We start from the raw sequence: 24,273 nt of genomic DNA on the forward strand, positions 1-24,273 counted from the left end.
TTCTCTCTCTCTCTTTTCTTACTCTCTCTTTTCTTGCTCTCTCTCTCTCTCTCTCCCTCTCTCTCTCTTTTTTCTTGCTCTCTTTCTCTCTCTCTCTGTCTCTTTCCTTGCTCTCTTTCCCTCTCGTTTCTTAATCTCTCTCTCTCTCTTTCTTGCTCTCTTTCCTTGCTCTCTCTCTCTCGCTCTGTCTCTCTCTCTCTCTCTTTTCTTACTCTCTTTTCTTGCTCTCTCTCTTTCTCTTTTTTCTTGCTCTATCTCTCTCTCTCTCTCTTTTCTTGCTTTCTTTTGCTTGCTCTCTCTCTTCTCATGCTCTCTTTCCTTGCTCTCTCTTTCTCTCTCTCTCTCTTTTTTCTTGCTCTCTCTTTCCTTGCTCTCTCTCTCTGTCTCTTTCCTTGCTCTCTTTCCCTCTCTTTTCTTAATCTCTCTCTCCGATCTGTTTCCTCTCTAGTTCTTTCTTTTCTTTCTTTCTCTCTCTCACTCATTCCTTTCTATTTCTCTCCCCTCTCTCCCTTTCCTCCCTCTCTTTCTCTTTTTTCTTGCTCTCTCCCACTCTCTTTCCTTCTTTCTCTCTCTCTCTTCCCCTTATTTCACCCCACTCTCTGCCCCTCCTCTCTCTCAGCCACTCTCTCTTTTCTTTCTATTTCTCTGTCTCCCCATTTCTTTATCTTGCTATCTCTCTCTCCCCTCTTTCCCTCCTCTGTTTTCCTTTCTTTCTCTCTCCCCTCTTTATTGCCTCTCTCTTCTTTCTCCTTCTTTATCTCCCCCTCTCTTTCCTTCCTTGTTTTCTTTATTTATTTTTCTCTCTCTCCTTTCTTTCTCTCTCCCCATCTTTTTTTTCTCTCTCTCTCCCCATCTTTTTTTTTCTCTCTCTCTCTCAGTCACATGCTCTCTTCCTTTATCTCCCTATCTGTCTCTCTGCCCTTCTCTCTCGTTTTCTGTTTCTTTCTTTCTTCCCTCTCTATTCGCTTCTTTCTTTTTTCCCTATTCATTTATTTCTTCTTCTTTTCTCTCTCTCTATCTCTCTTTCTTCTTCTTCTTTCTTTCTTTCTGTGTCTCTTCTCTCTCTCTCTCTCTCTCTCTCTCTCTCTCTCTCTCTCTCTCTCTCTGAATGTTGTGAGTTTAGTTTGAAGGCATTTTGTTTTCTGATCTCTGCTTTAATTGATTGCTCCCCGCAAGTCTGTCCAAAATCGCTTCGATGAAAATAAACAACTAATAAATCAGAACATGTGCTCACCTCTCCTCCACCAAAACATCGCCGGGCCATGGGACCCTGTGTATGCAGGCCACAGCACACACACACACACACACACACACACACTCAAACACTCATCTATATAAAAAGAAAGACACACACAGAAACACAATCGAACCATTTCTCCTCATCCTCAGCTCTTTGCTCTCTGCTTCACTTATTCAGCCTCTCCCTCACACACATAGGCAGCGCCAGGAGAGCCATGTTGTTTTCATTAGTACCCTCTGTGGTTTATGACCCAAATGGCTCTGCTATGGACAGGAATCCGATCCAAGCCCCAAACAGAAACCATAGCAACCATTTTTTGTGGGGATTTTTCTTCCTGCCCCTTGCCCTCGTATACATACACATGACCACATGTGCGCCTGCACACACAGGGCTAATCACTCCTGTATGTGGATTCATACACTGTGGTTGATTAAAATGGAGCACACATACACCAAAAAAAAGAATATATAACCTTCGGGCCATATATAATCGGTAAAACACATACACACACACAGACCCAGCAGCCATGTGTTTTGCGCTGATTGAATAATGAGCCCATGATTATGGAAATAAATTGTGTAGCACACAATTCAGGTTTACCTGCAGTCAGGCTTTCATGTACAACAGCAGTTTTTTCTTTATACAGGCAAAGGCAAGGCCTACTTCAGTCCTCCACTGCTATTCTCCACCTATTAAGTGGAATTCTACTGATTTTGCTTATAACTTCTGAATAATTCAACTGTTGAGATGTACACAGATTCATTCAGGATGGTTTGATGTGAAATGCATCATTCTTGAGAAACTTACCAAGTAAATATTATTCACAGTGGGGTTGACAGGAACCAGACATCCAGCATTATAATGTTTAAGGCCTCTAAAGGCTACCTTACATATTAGAATTGTAGATTTCATGACCCCTGGTTCCTATCATCTCTGTTGTAAAGAAATCTGAGTCTGTAAGTTTCTCAAAAATAAACTTGTTCAAATCAAAACACTCTAAAGTTGTTTACATCTCAGTGATTAAATTATGCAGAAATTCTGAAAAAATGATGGAAGTTATATTATATTTTAAATCCATTAATTTTGACATTTTTACTCACTGCAATATATACATATGGTGGCACCAAAAAGCTTTTTACGGAGCCCTGCTGGTGACATCCTGTATAAATAAAAATAATGCGTGGCCACGACTTAGTAAAGCAAATGAACAAGATAATTAAGTCATGGCCACAACTTAGTAAGGCATGGGAACGAGATCATGCCTTACTAAGTTGAGGGCACACATTAGGATCTCGTTCCCATGCCTTACTAAGTCATGGCCATGACTTAATTATCTTGTTCTTTGACATTTCCACCTTTCCACCTGTGCTTTACAGAACTCTTAGTGCAGTCTGGGTGTAAAACATCTCCAGGCTTTCTACAGACAAAGAGCCGACCATCAGCCTGATGTTTTGCAGTGTCTTTATTATTTTGTTAAACATATTTCTCAAATATGTTTCTCAGGAACTCTGCAGTAAATGCCGACAACTCTTGCATTGATGTAAATGTGGTTTATTTGCGAATTCAGATGGCCGAGAACACCTCCCAGCTCTGACGCTGGAGAGCAGAAGAAGCCCTCTGCCGAGGTAGCGAGAAGTACAGGCTTCATACAGATACAGATCTAACAAAGGTATGATGGCCAGGTGTGAAGCCAAGACCCAGACCGTCTAAATGATTTGACAGTGAATGGGGATTCAAGGAACTATGACGGGAGGACAGATGGCAAATTTCTAAATGGTTGATGGGGCTATTAGAATTGCACTATAGCAGACGTCCTGAGACCAAATGTCCAGTCTAATTAACACATTTCAAATTGAATAAATGAAAAATACAGAATCTAACAAACCTAAAGACGATTATTAACCTTTACCGATGTTTCTCAATACTTTTTGGGCCACTGCACATTCCGTCATTCCACTCATGGATGTAAATATCAGTCACTTATTTTTCTTATTGCTCTTCTCGTCGATGTACTTCATATATTCCACTAAAGCATGGCTGGTAGTCATCTGTAGTATAAGGACGTGGTTCAGCAGGATTGTCCTGGGCTTGTGGTATTATAAAGAATAAGGAGAGCAGTGATTAGTGCAGCGCTGTGTGAGTTGGGGAGGCGTTTTGCTGGCTCTGGGCTGTCCTGTGGTGGAGCAGGCCGTTTGGCTGGGTTATTGCTCTCTTGTTTGATGTGTCTGTGTTTAATAGCCAAAGCCTTTTTGTCATTATTATGGAGTGTGCGCCATTTGCATTGTGGGCTGAGTGGAGCGCTTGGCAAGTGGAGTGGAGGAGTGTGTGTGTGTGTGTGTGTGTGTGTGTGTGTGTGTGAGGGGGGAGAGAGAGAGAGAGAGAGAGAGAGAGAGAGAGAGAAAGAGAGAAGGAGAGAGAGTGTTTTAATCTGTCATGGCTGTTTTCATTACTCAGGTTAGATGCAACCAGCCGCTGATTTATTTTGGCACAGTAATGCATTCAAGACAGCAGCGGCTGAACCGAATGCCCCAGACTGTGTGTGTGTGTGTGTGTGTGTGTGTGTGAGATGGGATGAATGTGTAGAGGTGGGTGGATATAGGTGATTGAAAGTAGTGGTGGTAGTGTGTGTTGGTGTGTGTGTGTGTGCGTGTGCGTGTGTGTGTGTGTGTGTGTGTGTGTGTGTGTGTGTGTGTGTGTGTATGTGTGTTAAAGTGGGTGGGTAGGTGACTGAAGGTGGTGTGTGTATACCAGTGGAGAGACTTCAGGCCTTCTCTGAAGGCTTATTGGCTTCTGTGAAATAAAAAACAAAGATCGGTAATATTTAGTTCATTTTATTTAAAATAATCATCATGCAATTAAACTCTGCAAATGTTACAGTAATACTCTTATTTCAGTGTTTTGATTGGAAACAAAAGAGTTAAACTTTTAAAACACTCAATTGAAAATTATCCAATCAGAATTTTTTTAAGTGTGTACAGCAAAGAACTCTCCAATTGGTCAGGACTTCAGAAGCTGAACAGAAGGCCTAATGCATCAAATTAACTTCTAACATGATTAGGAACTTACAGTGTTTTTTCCTTCGTTTTGACTGAATTTTGTGGAATCAACCAATCACGTTTTGACAATAGACGGAAAAACACATCACTCTAGTCCTTCTGTAAGTCTTAGACACATCACTGACTGCCATTACGGTAGCCTGACCGACGCATTTCAATCAGTTAGAAAGGGAAAACAGTGGTACCGCTAAGCCAAGGCTCTTTAGTGAACTGCATCAAGGTAAATATTTAAAAAGCTATTTATCTGGACAGGAGAAAAACAGATTCATTAGAATAAAAGTAAATTAAATTCAAGCCCTGACTAGTAGATAAATGTGAAGTTTGCGAGCGTGCTGAAAGAGTATTCACAGAAAACTCGCTCATAACTTGTAAAGATGTAAGTGAATTAACTACTATTGTCCTCATATCTTTATCAGTATGATGTTAATATAATGTTGATTTTGCATTTCAGAGTTAGAACTTCTTTTTGAGCCTCTGTGATATTAATATGTAAAGACATATGACGTGGTCCCGAAAAATATCCACAATATCTGACCCGACTCAGGGGGTCCCTTGTTGGTTGGCTGCTAACTCACTCGCCATAGCGGAGCTGATGCTAGCTTTAGTTTAGTAATGTGGTCTTCCACACATTAAATGGGATCTTACAAATCTCCTATAGTGTCTTTGGTTTGAGAAATGAGCAACAATTCACTCTTTCCATCAGTTTCTAGGGAAATTAGGCAAGTTTTCAGATTTACAAATATGCTATGGCATATTGTAAAGTTTTTCAGAGGTAAACTGGGCGTACTTATGGTTTCTAGGCTATAAAGGACCAACTGGGTGAACAAATTTGCTACAGCACCACGCTGAGGCAGATCAGTATTGCAGCTCTAGTTAGTTAAGGTAAAGCAACTAAACAATTACATGGGCATTTATTCTTCCCCTAACAGAGAGCATAATATCGTAACAAGTCAGGGACATTCAAGGGGTCCAAGAGGTTAATTAAGGGGTCCCAGTGCCCCGCCAGGACCCCCTGTATTTCACACCTTGCTTATTGTGCAGATAAATGGCTTTAACTATTTGCTTAGGTGCCTTGTACAGTACAGCATATGTAGGTGTGTGTGTCCCAGTAGGGAAAAATCATACTTCACCTAGTCATTTATCCAGGGAAACCTAGCAGTTTCTCAGCTCATGCTCAATCCTTCTGTGTCTTCTCTGTTTCTGTAGCTGTAGATCTATGGCTCTATGGTGCCTGGACCAGTCAGTTCTCCCAGCGGAGTCTGAAACATTACTCTATGTGATCTATCTTTCATCAGCTTTTAACTCAGATCCCTGTCATGATTTTGGCTGTGGTCATGAGCTTTTAAGGTGGGGGAATTGTGTGTGTGTGTTTGTTTTCATACATTTTCAGGACAAAATTTCCTGGTATTATAGAGCAAACCAGAGAAAAACAGAAGTAACCCATAATGCCAGAATGAACAAAACAATCCTGATGTGGTAATATACATTTCCACCAAAGCTACATGTTTCATTTTTTTAAATGATTGAATACTTTGGATCTTTGGACACTGAGATTGAGGTTAGGGTTAGGTTTAGGGTTCATCTTAGATCTTTTTTTAGTTCCTATTACATATAGATAGTTACATATACATAATACAGATGGTCATTGTTCTTAGAAAAACATTTTACGTTTCATATGATGTACATTTCTACATCATATCAACACAGCAGCTGTCCTTTACATTGTGTGAAAATTTTATTGATGAATAGACAATGAAACTGCTCCAAAATCAGTTAGAATAAAACCTCTTTGCATTAACATTAAAAGTTAAGACTTTTTTGCATTCTCCTGTAAAGTGTAGTTTGGCAGCTGAGAGGGCATGCAGGCTGATAAATGGTTCTAGAGGATTTGGGTTTGGGATCATGGACCGAAGTACTGCTTTAAAAGAAGTCCTTGTTCAGAAGATCATGTTCTGTCCAGATAAACTTGACAACCCCAAAACAGAATCTAAACGGCTGCTTTTACTTTTAAAGTTACTCCCAGTGATTTGCTTTAGACCTGTTCCAGAGCCCTGGACGATGAAGGAGAGCCAGTGTTTCTCTGTAGAAGAGTGTGAAAATGTAAGCCAACGAGCGCGTGGAAGGTAGAGTCAGGAAAAGAGAAAAATGTTGAGGGGGAAGAGGATGTTGTGTGCCTGGTTAATGCCATGTTTGTGTCCACCGGAATTATTATATATAAGCCACAGTGATGAGTTGCTGAAACAGTGCTGCAGGCTAGTTCTGAGGTGCATGATAAGCATAGTTATCACCTATTGCGACATTCCAGTAGGTGTGTCCTTTTAGCATTGTTGTTGAAAGATCTTTTTATTTCTGTAGGGTTCCAAACTGAGATTTTAAAGATGTGAGGGAGGATAGAAGAAGTCCTTATATAGCATATTAGTGTTTTTCAAATTGTACTACATTGTTGAGGGTGGCGGTCAAAAACGTGAAAGTGTGCTACAGCAGCTTCGCTAACTTGTGCCACACTGTGTACTGAAGTGAAAATCATAAGATAATGTGCATGGGTGGGATGATACAAACTCTCTACAGCATATTTTACAAAGACAATAAAAAAATCACACATTAATGTTTATACCTCACTACTCCAATCTGTCAAATAGAGCAAAGTTGGCATATACGGACTTTAGTACTGCAAATATTGACTTTTTTGCCTCTGCTTTCTTAGCCTACATGGGTCCACCTGTGTATGATTGGTAGTTGCATGTCAAACTAAAATTCACCCTGATCCTGAAGTTCAGTTGGCTATGACCATATCAGGCTTAAAAACACATCTATTTTTTGCACAGTGAATGTCTGGTGTAAGGAGACTGTAAACTAGAGGTCTGCGCTGGACTGTTTTTTCAGGCCCACTCCTGCCCACTCCTCCAAGATTTCATTCCGCTCCTGCAGAAATTCAGAATCTTTTGTCCCACTCCTGCCTGTAACCAAAAGTTTTGGCCCACTCCCGTCCACACGGTTCTATGAAGGCGAAGGCAATATTTGACATTGTCTATTTACAAATACATTATCCTCTGCTGAAATAAGGTCATCAGTCATGCCCATCAGGCTCACTGTGAAGTAACTTAACAAATTTGCCATTTATTTCCAGTAAACACAAAACAAGAATTAAACCACAGAACGGTTATTTTTGGTGTTTTGGTGTTTTGCTGGGCTGGGCAGCTGCGGCCGTTAGCCTGAAGGCTGCGCCGTCTCTGTAAATTACAAGAATTTGCATACAGTTCACATTTCACTGCTTCACAACTCTTTGGAATGACTTCATTCGTTTCAATTGTTTAACTGTTATCATTTTATATTGTTTATATATATGATTTGGTGATCGTTCCACTTTCCTTAGGGTGTTCATTAATTTGTGTGATTTCTTTGTATGCGTGCTTTGTCCCGCTCCCACCTGCAGTAGGCTGGTTTCCAGCCCGCTCCACACATAATGCTGAAAATTAGTCCTGCGCCACAAGATATTGTGGTGGGTCTCATGGGTCCAGCAGGAATCCCATGGGAGTGGGACCTCTACTGTAAACCCCAAATGAGAACAATAACAATAGATGGAACTACAAGAACACACTGTCATTGATGCAAGTCACTGCTTTAATGAAGCATCAAGGGCTACTGGAGTGCTTGTGGAGAATCTTCAGCCTGCTTAACCTAAGTGAATGAGTGAGTGAGTGAGTGAGTGAGTGAGTGACAAGCCAGGTCCATGAGGTGCTTTGCATGTAAAATATCGGTAACAGATATCTGAAGTGATATAATTTCATCAACCCAAAAGGAATAGAAGGGAGGATGGAAGTTTTACAAGAGGGGTGTTTCTTTGAGTCCCTCGTAGAATCAAGCTCTAGTGGTATTTTCCGGAATTGCTCAAGAGATGGGCCAAAAAGGGACTTGCTTTAGAACATACAGCAAGAGCAATAGTGATAACTGTTAGTCAGTGACTTTCACTGAATGAGCTCTTCTCATGCTGCTCAAACTTAACAACTTAATTCTAACGCTGTACCTTTACACTGCTGATCTAGTCCTGGTTTTGAACAGCGCTGGCTGTTAAAGAAAACAATCACTCACTTGTCTTCACATACATGTTGAAACAGTTCCTCTGTTTGTTATGTAATTCAGTCTGTGGTGGAGTAAAGCAGAGTTTCTGATTATGTGCACCTTGATGAGCAATTTTGTGTAGCTGTTATGAATGCACCAGTCTTTCTCTGTAACATTCAGAGGCAACTCTGCAGTACAATTGTACAAAACCCAAAACCCGAGTCCCTTTTTATTCAAGCAAGCAGGGACAGCTTTTCAGTTTTTTTCCTGCTCTCTGTCTCTCTTTCTTCTGTCCCCAGAACCGAAGGCAGTAAATTGCAAAAGCATGATGGAAAAACCATATGGCTAATGAAATGAAATTCCTAGTGACAAGCAGATGTAGTGATTTGTTACAGTAATTTTAGTGGTATTGAAATTCATGGGCTTAAAGACCTGTGGCATATGGGGAGCACTTATAACCCACATATTAAAACAAAGACTTGCCAGTTTTCCCAGGCTCTTTATCAGTTTGATTGGGTCTCTCTCTCTGGGTCTGGCCACACAGCAGCCATGCTAAGAAGTTCCATTAACTCTTTGAAAACGTGAGCACTGCCCTGTGATTATTGTCCAATTATTCTTACTAAAATACAGCGAGTTTGTTGGCAGAGCAACACTAAAATGATCAAAGTTACTGGGAATGGCCACATGAATGGCTGACACAAAAAAGCCCAAATGGGATGAAAAGTGTAACATCTGCTAGTATAAGCTACACTCTTAAAAAATGGTTCTTCAAGGGTTCTTTGGTAAAGGCAATGGTTCTCTTTAGAACCATGAGTTCTATATAGAACCATTTCATGCTTAAATGGTTCTTTGCATGGTGAACAGGATCTTCAGATTGATGTGTATGGTTCAATATAGAACCTTTTGGAAATAGTTCTATGTAGCACCAAAAGGGTACTTCTACTGTTATGATGTCAAGCTTGTAACAACGGAAGAACCCGTTTTGATGCTTTTTATAGAACCATATGCAGCACATTTTCCATTAATCTAAAGAAGCTTTTCACCATGCAAGGAACCAAGCATGAGATGGTTACATATAGAACTTTAGAAGATCCAAATAGAAAAAGAACCATCGTGTAGGCCAATTTTTCAATGCATTTTATGAGTGAAATTGAGATTTTACTGCTATGTAGCAACCATACTAGAACATCTATTAACTCTTTGAAAGCATAACTACTGCCTTGTGACAACTGTGCAATTCAGGTTTCCTGAATCCTCTTTGATAATGTAAGTGCTGCCCTGTAACTACTGTCCAATCATCCAGCTCCCACAACGCAACATTGAAATTATAAATTAGCATTTTCTAGCATTAGCTAGGCTAATTATTCATTAGGCTCTCTAAGTGAGACCGAGTCTCGCTCTGTTGACACTCTTGTCCTTTGTTAGCTGGCAGTGCTAGCGGACAGAGCGCAGTGTGTAGTCTGTGGAGAGTAAGAGCACTGCTGCTGACTGATATGTGATACCAGTTGACATCTGGCACCCCGGTGTCCCCAGAGACGTGGAGGAACCCACATTTTGCACGTATGGGATACAGGCACACACTCTTTCTTTGTCTCCTTCTCTCCATTTTACACTGTCTTTCTCTCACACACACAATGCATGCACATACGGTACAGTGTAAAGACACTTCATTTATTTAATGTTCAGCCAAGACAGATATTAAGTATAAGTTGTTCGATTTTTTAGCATCAGAAGACAAGCAGAAAACATATATTTAACTGAAAATGACAAAGAAGCCTCAACGACTAAATACAATATCACATTTTGCTTTCAATTTTTAAAGAGATATGCATGTATTTTTTCCACACCTCCAAAGTTCACTCATAGAAGTTGGTTGCATTTTCTGATTCTCTGCTACAATCCAAGTAATCTCAAAACACATTCAGCGATGGTAAGGTCTGGGCTCTGGGGTGGTCAGTACATTGTTCTCAAAAAAAAAAAAACAGCTTCCTGATTTGCAAATATTCTTCTATTTTGTCTATTAATATTCCTCAGCAAAGAGTTACTGACAGCTAAACGTCCTTTCAGCCCCATAACACTGTCTTCTAGAGTTAACAGAAGTATTGACAGAAGGTTAGACAGAAATTCCTGTAATTTTTTTCATATCTGTAGCAAGAGTGAGTACTTGACTTTATCCTGTCTCTCAAAAGTGAAGGCTTTAAGTACTGTTGATCTTGGTCATGTACCACGTCTTGCATGGTTGTTAGGACTCCCATTTTCTTTATATGTTTTAATGATATTTAGAACTAATTGTACCAGTTATTCATTTTTTCTTGTACTTAATGGCTGCTTTGAAAGAAAAAAGAAGGGTGGGTTCTGCCTTTTGCACAGTACTGTACATTTTATATTATATATGCAGGCTCAAAGCCCTGAGGTCTATTGGCACTACTAAAATGCCCAGACATACACACAGCTCTCAGCCCTGAGACAGCCCTGACTAGACACAGGTTATTCTGGGAGACTGAGGTGAATAGTAGCCCCTCAGGAGTTACACAATGGAGACCATCAGTCTGATTCTCCTGAGCGTGTGTGGCAGGGTTTAGTGATAGGAGGCAGTAAGCGTCCGTCACTCGCAATGCTCCGACACCCATCATTGTGGTCTGGTATTTGAGAAATGTGTTTGATCCATAGAGTCAATCGTGTGGGTGCTGTTGTGTGCCTGTGTGTGTGTATGTCGGTGTCTAACCGCGTCTGTCTAACCCCTTATAAACCCTCGTTCTCATCTGTCACTCCAACTGTGTGGCTGCTTATTCTCTGAAGTGCTCCTGTCAGCCCTGCTGCTCTCACAAAGCTTGCACACACACAAGGGCACCACTCATAAATGCATGTACACACATACACACATGCTCAGACTGGCAGGCACTGTCTTTCCCCTGTAAACTTTACTAGTGCTCGAGGTCAGGACACAGGCTTACTCAGCTTCCGTCATTGTCTCTTTTCGTGGCTACTGTTGAGATCTGTCTGCTTAGGCCTTTCATATATATTTGCTGGAGTGGGGTGCATTACATATAGTACTGTCCAATCTACTGTCTAATTTACTGTGAAAATGGCCATTAAGTACAAGTTAGATATTTTTCAGGAGATGTTTCTTAGAAGATTAGATATTAGGTAACAGATTTACATAAGAAAGTCACAGGAAAATTAGTGAACAACAGCACTTTCCAAAACTGGAGTTCAAAACATTCTTAAGAAACAGAGAAAATAGGACTCGCAACAACTGTTCAAGATCTGGAAGACCACCAAAACTGTCCCCAATCAAGCTCAACTCCTGCTTCAGATCTGAAAAAAACATCCATAGGTGTTTCTGCCCTTCCTTCCACTGTGAGAAAGCATCTCAACACTATGAGTCTGAAAGGATGTGTAGCTGTCAAGGCGTCATTACAGGGAAAGGGAAATAGAAAATTTGCAAATCTAAGAATCTGCTGCTCCTCTCAGAACAACGGACTGGCCACACCAAAGCCCAGGCCTCATCGTCAGTGGATGTGTTTGTGATTACTTGGATCGTGAGGAGCAGAAAATGCAACCAACTTCTAAGACTGAACTTTGTAGATGTGGAAAAATATTACTGCCAAAATTCTTTGAAAAACTTAAAACAAGTCTCCTGAAAAAAATGGAAGGTTTGATAAAGTTTATGTTGTTGAGGCTTCTGTGTAATTCTTTGTTAAATTTAAGTTTCCTGCTTTTTTCCTTGATACTGATAAATGAATAACTTGTCCCTGATGGACGTTTTTTCAACTGGGAATTGACTAAACGAAGGGTGGACTTTCACTTTTCTCATAACATTTTGTACATGTAGCCTAGAATGTGAAAAGTTAATGCGTGGTGTGCTACAGCAAATAAGCTTGCTTGTGTTAATCCAAGAAAGTTTTATTTCTTTTCAAATTAGGGGCAGTGGGGTTTCCTCCCTATGACTAAATCAGATATTAGGAATAAGATTCAGCTTAGCTCCGAAATCAACTGCTCAGACTGATAATCTTAATAAGCAACTTGGCTAGGCCTCATGGACAGCAGTAAATACCTTAGTAGATAGCTGTCATTAGTACTGCACAAGCTGGTCCCTGCAGTTCAGTAATCACGTTACTGTGCCTGAAGCTTATGCCCGAGTTTGAAATGTGTCTTTTTGTGCCATGTGGCAAACACGTGTGTGGCTGGAGGATCCTCTTCTGATATAGCTCTTAAACTCCAGAGTAGCGTTTCTGAAAGCATTGAAAAAAAAACTTTAAAAAGAGGTGTTTTAACTCCAGATTAAAATTTCAGCTGTTCAGACTTGTGCATGTATCTTGTGTTTTGAGTTTTTGTCTTCTACCATTTGTAAATGTGCTGTTATTTCATTCGAACCACGTTTTATTCATTAAGCAATGAAGCTTTGAGATGAAGCTTTAAGGCTGAAAGTGTTACATAAAAGATTTTGGGGATTTCTGTCTTCCTTGAATTTCCTTGATGGCTCTTTGTATAACAGAACAGCAGTTTTCATTCATTTCTGGAATACTGGCCCCCCCACCCCACCCCACCCCACCCCACCCACCAGAATCTTAAAGAGTGACATGTCCTTGGTTTTCCCTACAATTTTTTTTTAGGGCCAGGTGTTCGACCCTTGATAGCATTGCATTTACCATGAGGTGTGAAGGTGCTCAGACCAATAACAAACTAAAGCAGCTGTACAAACATCAAATAAAGCATGGGATCTCAATGTGACAGCATAGTGTGTATAAAACCAGAGGTAATCCTAAAAATCTCTAGTGGGACCACAGCTTGCATCCATAACAATCCTGTATGCGTGAAATATCATGGTCTATTACTGAACATCAGTATATGTCTAATTACAAGTATCCTAACTTTTAAACCTCTATTTGGCTACTTCACACATTGAAAGTTCTTCTGAAATAGCAGTGCTGGGGTGCAAACCAAGGGCAGACCTAACTATAGTAATAGGTTAGGCTTACTAAGTATGTGAGGTCAGGCAATATTTGATGATTATAGCGATACAGCACTGCCATCTAGTGCTTGCTCAGCTTAAGGCCTACTGAAACCTAATGCAGATAGAATTCACACATGCCAAAACCATCTTTGATTACCAGCTATAGAGGTCACGCTCTCGCCTGAGCTGAGGGAGTTAAAGGAGTGCTGCCATCCATTGGCTGGTCAAACTGTACAGATTGGGCAAGTGGGTGTGGCTTTTGACAATCAAAGACATTCCATCTGCATTCTAGAATACTCCATGGACAATGAGGGGAATCCCGGCCCACGTCCATGACCTTCTGAAAGAGAGAGAGAGAGAGCGAGAGAGAGCGTGCGCGGGAGAGAGAGAGATATCTGGCAACTAGATCACACCATCTGGCTGAAACCACAGAGCTACAGCTTCCAGGACCTTTGGACTGTTATATGAGCTGCAGCTATGTGGGCTGAACGGTTCTGGTAACCCACACCCAGCACTCCGACTGCCGTCCCTATCACCTGCCTCTGAAGGCTCGAGGCCAGAGGCAGCCCGCATTTCCTGCTCTTAGAAGAGGAACGGAGATTGTGTGTCAATGATTTACTCGGCTAAGTGCCGGCCTGGGGACATTCTTTGGTTTTTAATTAGACAGATGGAATGCTTGTGATTAAGAGGCTTCTCTTCATGCCTCATTGACACCCTGTGTGTTAATGTTTCAGTTTGTATTAGGTGCATTCTTTCTCACAGACAAGCAAGGATCGTTGACAACAAAGGTAAAAACAGGCAAACACAGAGGGAGTAATATATTTGCCGATAACAGTTTAAGCTGGTGGTAAAAAATGTCTTTACTTAAGTTGATCATTACACCATACAGCACAGTGTACACTTCATAAAAAGTGCAGTGTTTCTTACATTTACTGATCTTCTGCTGCCATCTGCTGGCTAATAACATCAGGGGGAAAAGGCTTCGATCCTTAATACATTCTACATCAATCAAAGTTTAATTTTTAATCTCTCATTGTCAATCTTTAGTGCAAACAAGGCAAGAACATTCTAGTAGTTCTGAATGAAGTGCAATGTCCATGTTTAGAACACACGGATTCATTCTCAGGGCGACGAAATTCAAAGTACATGTAGTAAACAACATTAAATGTTTTACTTTATGGACATATCTGACCTAATCAGCACATAATAATCCAAAATAAGAAAAAAAAATACAAATGTACGAAATCCAATCCAGTTTTTTTTTTTATGAGAAAACAAACAAGGATAGAGGCATACTTAAACGTCCAATGAATTTGCAGAAAGCCAAAGTAGGCTGATACTGAAACCGAGAACAGACAGAACCATTTCAGTAAAAGCACTAATACATTGCATAACATTTGTGTGTTCTGGTCTCTTTTTTCCTCCCTCACGTAGCCAGTGGTATAAATCACGTCCGTTCATTTATTCTCAGTATTCACCCAACATTTCCCACGTTTTCCCCCTTAAACCATATCAGCTTTTCTGAGTTTGTTCAGTTGGCATACATGTTCACCACTCCAGAGTATCCCACTAAACAAAACAAAACTAGAGTAAATGCCAAAAGGAACTGTGTTTTCATTGAAGATAAGGCACTATACATTTGGTATCACCCATACTCTAAATATTATGCCTGTGGATTGAGGTCAATTTGATTGATTACATAAAGCCTGAGTTTTGAGGCAGAAAAGAAAGTACTGTCAGCTACAGATATATATTTATATTGATAGAATCAGGTCGCAAAATAGGCCAAAGTTGGAAAGGAAGTGCTATTTCTGCTGTTCTCTTTCAAAACCCTACTGGTGGTTTATGGCTGTGGGGTGTAGCGCAGGTAATTTTTCCCAGAAGGCATCTCTTTGGTGGTGAAACCAGCAGGAAAAAGCTTTTTGGCTTCTTCGTCTGAGAGAGAGGGGATGACCATGACATCCTCTCCAGACTTATGGAGAAAGAAAGAAAGGGAGAGACAGCGAACGATTAAAAGCTGGTATCAAGATACATAAACATCCAGTCATATCTAAAGTATAAATATCACATCAACTGAATAAAATATCAAGGCGTTGGTCTCTCAACCCCAGATAAGATTCTGATTACCTTCCAGTCCACAGGCGTGGCCACCTTCTTCTTTGCTGTCAGCTGCAGGGAATCAATGACCCGAAGTATCTCAGTGAAATTGCGCCCCGTAGTGGCAGGGTAGAGGATGGACAGCTTCAACTTTTTATCAGGACCAATAACAAACACCTAAAAAATATCACAAAGCAGGCAGTGACAACAAGGTTCATTTGTAAGACAAACATACTGCAACATCATTCATTTCAGTCTGACTGAGCATTATATAGAAGGCATAATTTAAAAAGATACAAATGTACACTTAGCGTGATGTTTCAAATGTATTTAATAGCTGTCTCTCTAAACTTGCACTGGTAGGGGTAAAGAAAACAGCTCTACAGTTAAAACACTACAGCTTTCATAACCTGTACATTACTGCAAGATATGTTTGTCTCAGATCAGTTATTTCATAAAGGCTACATTCAGTTTTCACAGTGTTCAGTAATATGTAGAGACAAAAACAATACAGAGTTTACTTGATAAGAGCCATATCTACATAGACAAAGATGAATGAACTGTATTAGAAGTTTAAAGGAAACCCACACATCGGGCAGTAAGAGGTATGCCGTCTTTGTCAAGCTCATCAGGGTCCAGCATACCCAGGAGGACCGACAGCTCTCGCTTGTCATCCGCTATGATGGGGAATGGCAGGGGAGAAGCTGCCTGCTCTGGATAAAGCGCCATCACATCCTACATACACAGAATGACAGTTTTAAATTTAGTCAAACTAACATACTGAAACAGAGAAATAAGTAAGCAATACTCTTGAGCATTTTAACATTATTGATGGCCAGTTTTTCATCAAACTGCAGCCCATTATACTTTGTAGTGCAGTGTTACAGCAAACAGGAAAAAATAGAGAGATTAAATCTAGTTCAAATATAAAAATCTAATAAAAAGCAGACAAATTTGTATGTATATGCATATTGTTATTACTCAAAAAAACAGAAAAAGGGCAAGATTTACTAAAAGAGTAACTCATTAGCTTGAAACAATGACATTTTCTTGAAATTTTGATTTAGTAGGTCAAAATAATGACTAACGAAAGAACATGTTATTACTCTTTGAGAAATTTCACAGAGAAATTCCTGCTCAACTGGGAACGGTATAATTTGAACTCATAATGCATCCTGTTAGCTCTGCGCATTAAACCGTGGTTGTGAAATGTCTGACTGAAGCCGCAGTGCAAACGAAGTAACAAGTGAAATCATTCTTTAAACCAGTTTAAGACATTCTTTTGCTTAAACAAATTGATTCATTTTTTATTTTTACTTCCTTCATCAAATTTAGAATAATGTGACGACGTGACAGGCATTCACTATCTTTTGTCAAAGTCAAAAATAAATGTCTCATAAACTTTGTTTCTCAGCAACGACAGCCCACGTTAGCACTAAAACTAGGACAAATTTTTCACAGCTGTTTAACAGTCAGTTCTGCACTTTGAGCGGGAAACACCTACAAATGCATATTTATTGAATGCAATGGAGCAGTGACCACCCTATTTCTACTAAAGAGGCACTAAAGAGCCGCTGCCCCATTTAGTAAATCACAATAACAAAATCACTTTTTAAACACAAAGCATGATCTGCCCCCTGAATGTGTAATTGTATAAAACAGATAAAAAGAATGATTAAGTAAATAATGCAAAAGTGGTGGTAAACGAAAGGAATGTGATACTTTTTTAAATGCAAAAATGAAACAAAAAGATATTGACTGAGTGGAAATGTTTTGCAGAGTGAGAGTTTCTGCTTTTAGTTCCAGGATGACTGTAATGAGCTTAAATCAGCTACTGGACTTCAGACAAACATAATACTGTCCTGTGAGAATGATGAGCTTTCACCATTCACATAAGTTCAGCCAAAGGTTTCTGAGAGAACGCACACATGCAAGCACTTGTGAGTGGGTGGAAAAGCCAACTAACTGTAAGGCTGGACACTCCTTCACATTTCAGAGAGAAAATAAAAAGCTTCTGATAACTGGACAAAACCGTACTACATGAGAAGATATTAGTATTACTTATGCAATGTTAATGACCAGCATTGTGATCACTGGGAGTCTGGAGGGGATAGATTATGAAACATTGCTGCTCTAGTTTAGTCAATAAGGGCAAGCTGGGGCCTTTGTAACTTAATAACCAGACCTTCTGTCCAATCAAAAAGTCTGGTGCAGAATACCAAAGTAGGTCAGGCACAAACACAAAACTCACGCCCCTTTTTCCTTTGAGACCACATGGAGGTGGCGCCATGTCCACCAATCAGATTAGGCAATGCATTTCCAGGGCTAACTGGTCTGACATTGGGCGACTGTGAAGTCCCTCTCTGATCAATGACGAATGCCCATACGTTTATGTAGTTAAGCCGTTAAGCTCAAAAAGACCATCTGACGCCTGGACACCTCAGAGCGAGTGCCGTTTTGATTAAGGCAAATGCTGTGTTGGTGTGAAATCATGTCTAAAGGCGTTGCTTAGTGAAACTTGGTTTCCTGGTGAGAATATTTTATCTTCCAAAAAATAAAACTGTAGGAAAAACATTAGTCAGTGGTTCAGTGCTTTCCAGACTCAGTCTGGGGGGACCAATGCTTTTGTAGCCCAGTTTCATTTCTTATTTTTACCCCTAACCCTTGTTTTGAGTGTCACCTTGCCCCTTAGAACTGAGTTATAAGGGGTAGTGGTTGAAATCTTCCTTATGAAATGGGACCCTCAAATAAAGAACATTACTTCATTAACAGGCTACTAGTGCTGCTCTGTAGGCGACCCTGCCAGTCTGCAGTGACAGCAGAGGAGGGTAAAGTTCAGCAACCTCGCTGCTGAGCTTTAGTTACATTTAGGGAATCATATGCCTTCAAAAGGAAGGATATTTATTAATTATCGCTCCTAATTCTTCAGTGATATGAAGCTGAAGTCAGCTATTCGACAGCTTCTCTTTAGAATGTTCTCGTTCCACCTTAAATGGAGCAGCAATTACATTCTGGCTACAGCGACATAGCTAGCTAGCAACAGAGACATTAGCATATTATTTTTCATGCTTGTTATGAAGAAAAGGCCCATAATACATTAAACTAAGATAATATAACGGTTATCGTAATTTCTTAACACAGAAAATACTCACATTTGTGGGTGTCTTTGGTCACTTGTGCAGCCATCTTGCCTTGTTTTTGTTTTTTTCTCATAACACACCATTTTGAAAAACCTCCCTTTGGAGGGCCATGTAGCCCTAACACTTCACTCTATCTCAACAAGAATCGGGACACCCTACCCCTAGACGTGAACACGCAAAACAGAGGCCTACGTGTTAGGGGTGAGGGGTGAAATGGGATGGGGCTTGGGTCTTCCCTGACCCTGTCTCAACCCATGAAAAGATTGGCAGTTATCCTATGAACTAGAGCTGCATGATATGGACTAAGTATCATATTGCAATTAGACTGCTGTAGACTGCAATTTTAAAGTTTCTTGCGCCATATAAACACACAAGTGAGTCCTTGTTGTTGTTAAAGCTTGGCATGCATTTTGGACCAAAATGTTGAAGTTGATTGGATCATGTGAAAGTCTTAATGCGTCCAAACATCTATATTTATAGAAATGCATCTGGATTATTGTCATTGATTTAGATACTCTGAAACAAGTAAGCGACTGGTTAAGAGGCTCATCTGCATATAGCAACTTTTATTACAAAGGCCACTGCAATAAAGATTACAATGAAATACTGTGCAGAGTTGTGACTTGAATTAAGCATTTAAGGGAAAACAGACAGAAATATGGTACCTACAGAAGCAATATTGAAAATAATTTTAATTTAATGAAGGGCACAGATTGTACTGCACAACTTATAATGCATTTTTGGCATGATCCACGCAGAAGCTGTCATTAGCCACTGATGTAGAACCAGTTTCCCAGCCAAAAAGATGAACCGTTCCAAAATAGGAAGAAGAAAAACTGGTCTGACACTTCCTGTCACCCACCTTGCTCCAGCTGCAGTGGTCTTCCACGCTGTCTATGGACAGAGCGATCATCTTCACATCACGCTTCTTGAACTCACTGCTGAGCCTAGCAGCAGTAGCAAGCTCAGTCGTGCACACTGGGGTGAAGTCGCGTGGGTGAGAGAACAAGATGCCCCATCTAAAAAAAACAGGAAAAGCAGAACAGAGTCAGTTAAAACTGTTCAGACTGACTGAGTATTGTGATAAGCACAGCAGCAGAAAAGCACATTGCTGCACAGGAAATTCCTGCTGACTTGTTCTCAGGCTGAAGCAACAGCTGGCCATAACTTGAGCAAACAGACGCATCATAAACTACACAACGGCTGCATCTGGAGAGTCTGGCTCCATAACCTGTAATTCATTACAGAGCTGAATGGCATGATCAAATTCAATACTGCACAATACAAGACATAAAATTATAATGCCACCCCACCCTGAACTTATTTCTCAGCAAGTCAGTCCTTTTACTTAAGAGAAAGGATAATAAAAAGCAACAGCACACAGACACATTGATATTTTGTCCTGTCGTTTTATTTTGAAAAGACTAACACACTAAATTAATTGATTTAAAGTGATATTGGTTTTATGTAAGAAAATATTCTGTTACAAAAATGACTAACTAAAAAATGCAGTTTGCATAAGGACAACGGTCCTTGACTTGTGATTCATATTATATTAAATCCCTTTTCTGGATAGAAGACCCCCTTAATTCAAGTACTAAGTTGTGAAAATGAAGACCAAACAGCATTCTAAGGCAATTTAAGAATTTAAGATAAAGTTAGAGAAATGGAAGAAGCTACAAAATAATATACAAGTGTTTGGATATCCCTGTTGGATGAGTTGGCGTCAGAGCAACAAGGAGACTCTGTGAGGAAAGCCACGGAGAGGCCAACAATCACTCTGAAGGAGTTAAAGAATTCAGTGGCTGACACTGAGGTGAAGGTACACCAGTCACTGATATCAAAATCTTGACATGCAACTGGCCTGTATAGGAGAGCAGAAATACCACGTCACAGCACGTATGGAGTTTTCCAGAAAGTGACCCAGCTAAAATACAGGATATGGTCTGTGGTCAGATAAGACAAAAATGAAGCTTTTTTTTGGCCAAAATTCAAGATAATATTGTGGCGCAAACCTAACACTGCCCATCTACAAACATCATCCCAACACTGAAGTATGAGGGTGGCAGCATCTTGGTGTGGTGATGCTTTTCCTCAGTGGAGACTGGCCCCCGGGGTTAAACTGAAGAAAAGATGGATGGTGGAAAAACAGGAAGATCCTGAAAGACTTGAGAGAAACCTTTCAGCAGAGCCATGATCCTAGGCACAAGGCCAAAGCAATGCAAGAGTGGTTGAGCAACAATAAGATGGATGTTTTACAAAAGCCAAGACCAATCCAACACAGAATCTGTGGCACTATTTCACTATTTTTTAAAGATCTGCCAACATAATGAAATTTTACTTTTAAAATGTACTTTAAGAACATATATATCTGCAAATAAATATAATAAATACTGGCTGTAACAATCTGTGCAAATGTAATGAATCTGATGACTTAAGGGGGTTGAATACTTTTTTTGCAAGGCGCTGTAACTCAGTCATCTATATGTCAATGTTTAAGATCACTCCAAAATCAAAAACCCAAAAAGGTCAGAACTTTGTCAACAGAGACATGCTAACTTGTGATGAATCGTGTGATTCTCTCATCCTTCACATGACTGAGCTATGAATACTAGGAGGAATTATCTAGGTTAAGTGTGGGAGTGTGTCTTTCTCTCTACTCTTCCTTCTAGAGAATGAACCCAATAACACCATCCTAGCATACTGGACAATGTTCAAAATATCAGCACCTATCAAAATGAAATTATCTATTGAACATACATCAATCAAATGCCTTATCAACAGAAGTGCATTAGTGAGCAATGTCGGATTCTGGGCGCTCCACAGGATCAGATAAAGTTGTGCTAGTGCCTAAATGCTGAACTTTCCCCAGGCTCTACTGAAACAGTGTAAATATGGTGAGTGCAAAACTGAGGCTCCTCTTCACCAAATCCAAACAAGGCAGCCCTGTTTTCTGCAACTCACTGTGACTTTGCAACCTGACGCTCCACTGAAATCCTACTTACTGTTAAAAGACAAGAGCCGTTTGGGTTTTTTTTCCCTGGGAAACTAACATTTTGGTTCAACCTGATTTGATCTTGTTCTTAAAGCGCAGCGGCTAATAGGGGAGCACGAATCTCAACAAGTTATGAACTCAAAATATTAAAAATCAGCGCCCTCTTCAGAGGACAAACACACAACACAGCACGACTTGGAGACAGAATAACTCATTTAAAACTGTGGCAAGGGCACTTTAAACTACTTCAACGGCAATGTGTGATGTTTAAACTGTTAAACTGAAGGTTACGGGTGATAAACCTCCACACCACAGTATTAAAACACGGGGCCAGCCACCAAAGACAGATCTCTCACAAAGCTTTTCCTCTCTGCAGCTGCAGCCACGTAGCTCCAAAATACATTTACTTGGCTAACTAACCTATATACACATGCACGAATACAAACGTATGAATCGGTCGGTGTTCGTCTGTGAGGAGTTTCAGCTATTTCGTCTATCGTTAATGTTTGAAGTATCAAAACAGAAGAGTGTCCAGAGTCCACGAGGTGTCGACACAGTGGAGAGTAGGCTAACGCTAGCTGGTTAAGAGTTAGCTAAGTTAACTACATCACTGCTCTGAGTGGGGAGGGGCATTTCCAGGCTATGCTAGGCTATCCGTGTTGTCTTATACTCGTTTATTGTGATAATTTCCCACGCTTACTTCATGAAAACTTCTGCAGCTCTAAAGGTGTAAGAATAATACGAGTTAGCCCGCTAGGCTAACTGTTAGCTGTCAGCACTCAGCAGGCCTGACGTAACGTTTGCGCATTTGCAAAGCCAGGTGAACCACAAACTCAGGTGAGGGGTCTATCTACCTTTAACGGCTGGTACTTACGAGTTACCCAGGAATTCGTGAAACTTTATCTTCCCGGTCGATGTGTTCGCTTCGAAGTCAGGAAAAACGTCTCCGAGCAGAAGCCCCGGCATGTCTCCGTCTCCTCTGAACAGCAGTGTGAGAGCGGACTGACACCGAAACACGCACGCAGTCAGCCGTATGAACGGAGTGGGAGAGGCTGAGGAAGCCAATCAGCCTCCAGACCTCTAGAGCAAGGAGGCAAATCCAGGCCTCAGATTGGTGATCTCTGCTCAGACATACCTCCTGTGATCAATACTTCATGTGCAATACACTGTGTGCAATATTGCATGCGCAGTTCATGTAAAATATCCTCAGTGTAAGGATATATAAATATAATAGAATTTATGTGAAGCATAGAGTTTATATTTTTATCTTAGATTTTTTATCTTTAGGTTTATATACATATATATATATATATATATATATATATATATATATATATATACACACACATTGTCTACATATACACCAATAAGTAACAAACTGTAACCTTATGTAATTAACAAGGTTAATAACTTTGTTAATTCTCTTCTTGTTACTGTTCTTGAGTGCTTTGATGTCCCTTTGCTGCTGTTTCACTGTGAATTTCTCTGTTGTGGGACTAATAAAGGATTATCTTATCTCATCTTATCTTATCTTATCCTACCTTATACCTGTAATTGCTTGGTTAAATCAGGTGTGTCTGAGCAGTAAAATCACCAAAGAGCTGGACTCTGGCCCTCAGAGACTAAAACTGGACACTCATTTTCCCTGCAGACTGGATTGACTTCACCATATTAAATCAGATTATTATGTTTCTTGTAAGAATGCACAATAACACACAAGGCAAACCACACGTGCTTCAGGATCCTGGTCAACAGACAACGTCAAGCTGCATCACTGATGTTGATGTTGTAGTGTCAAATCAGAAGAAGACGCAGAAAACATAGTGCGTTTAGGTGAATGGTGCTTTATTTTGAACAAGGAATTCAACAGACAGTAAGACATGACTAACTCAGTGCTACCCCAACAGGAAATACTGGGAGGGGGTAATGCGGGAAAACACGACATTTGAGGAGGGTAGGCACACTGTAAACCCACCCTCTTTGTCAATCACTACAAATAAATGAATAACGCTAACAGCAACACAACATCATCAACAACGTCTCTTTTTAGGCCGGGAGTGTGAAATGGCTCCCAGGAGCCATTTCGCCCAGCCACACCCCTTAAGCTCCTCACAGCAGCACAGAGCTGTGGCAGAGGCCACAATAGAACCTGTATTTTTAACAACCTTTGAACGTAAACCGTTTTTGTTCTCTTTTTCCGACTTTCTATAATCCTGCATTTGAAACTACTTTGAAATGTTAAGATTGGCATGACTACTACTAATTAATAACAAGTGTTTTACGTGTTTTGATTCAGTTGAATTTGCCCTCTTGCACTCCAGTTGGCTGGTTTAATTTCCCTCCTGAAATCTTACTGGCTAATTAAATTTTGAGTCCTTCTGTGTGATTGGCTAGTTTACCTCCTGTGATCTTCTTTGCTAGTTGAATCTTTAATTTTGCACAGTGTTAGCTAGTTGTATGTTAACCATTGGCTAGTTAAACTTTATCTCCTGATATCTTTTTGGCTAACTGGATGTGCAATCCCAAAGTCTGGTTGGCTGGTTGAATTTCCCTCCTGCAATCTGGCTGGCTAATTAAAATTTCAGTCCTGCTATGTGATTGGCTTGTAACTCCTCTGATCTGATTGGCTAGTTGAACTTAGTGTCTGATTGGTTAGCTACATTTGCAATCCCACAATCAGATTGACTAGTTGAATTTTGTCTTCTCTCTCACTTTCAGTAGCCACTTAT

The 24,273-nt window shown here is 40.3% G+C and overlaps 1 protein-coding gene across 1 annotated transcript; it reads right to left on the minus strand.

Annotated features, from left to right (window-relative positions):
* Positions 1-14,147: 14,147 nt before the first annotated feature.
* prdx6 (peroxiredoxin 6) lies at positions 14,148-22,639 on the minus strand. Its single transcript, XM_036581549.1, has 5 exons — positions 22,419-22,639; positions 19,412-19,568; positions 15,998-16,144; positions 15,440-15,586; positions 14,148-15,284 (listed from the first exon to the last, which is right to left on the minus strand). Exons 1-5 carry the CDS (start codon positions 22,508-22,510, stop codon positions 15,156-15,158), a joined length of 672 nt encoding a protein of 223 aa, XP_036437442.1. The 5' UTR covers positions 22,511-22,639; the 3' UTR covers positions 14,148-15,155.
* Between the last annotated feature and the right edge of the window lie 1,634 nt (positions 22,640-24,273).

This window comes from Colossoma macropomum, unplaced genomic scaffold (genome assembly GCF_904425465.1).
Source record: "Colossoma macropomum unplaced genomic scaffold, Colossoma_macropomum, whole genome shotgun sequence".
NCBI classification, from domain to species: Eukaryota; Metazoa; Chordata; class Actinopteri; order Characiformes; family Serrasalmidae; genus Colossoma; species Colossoma macropomum.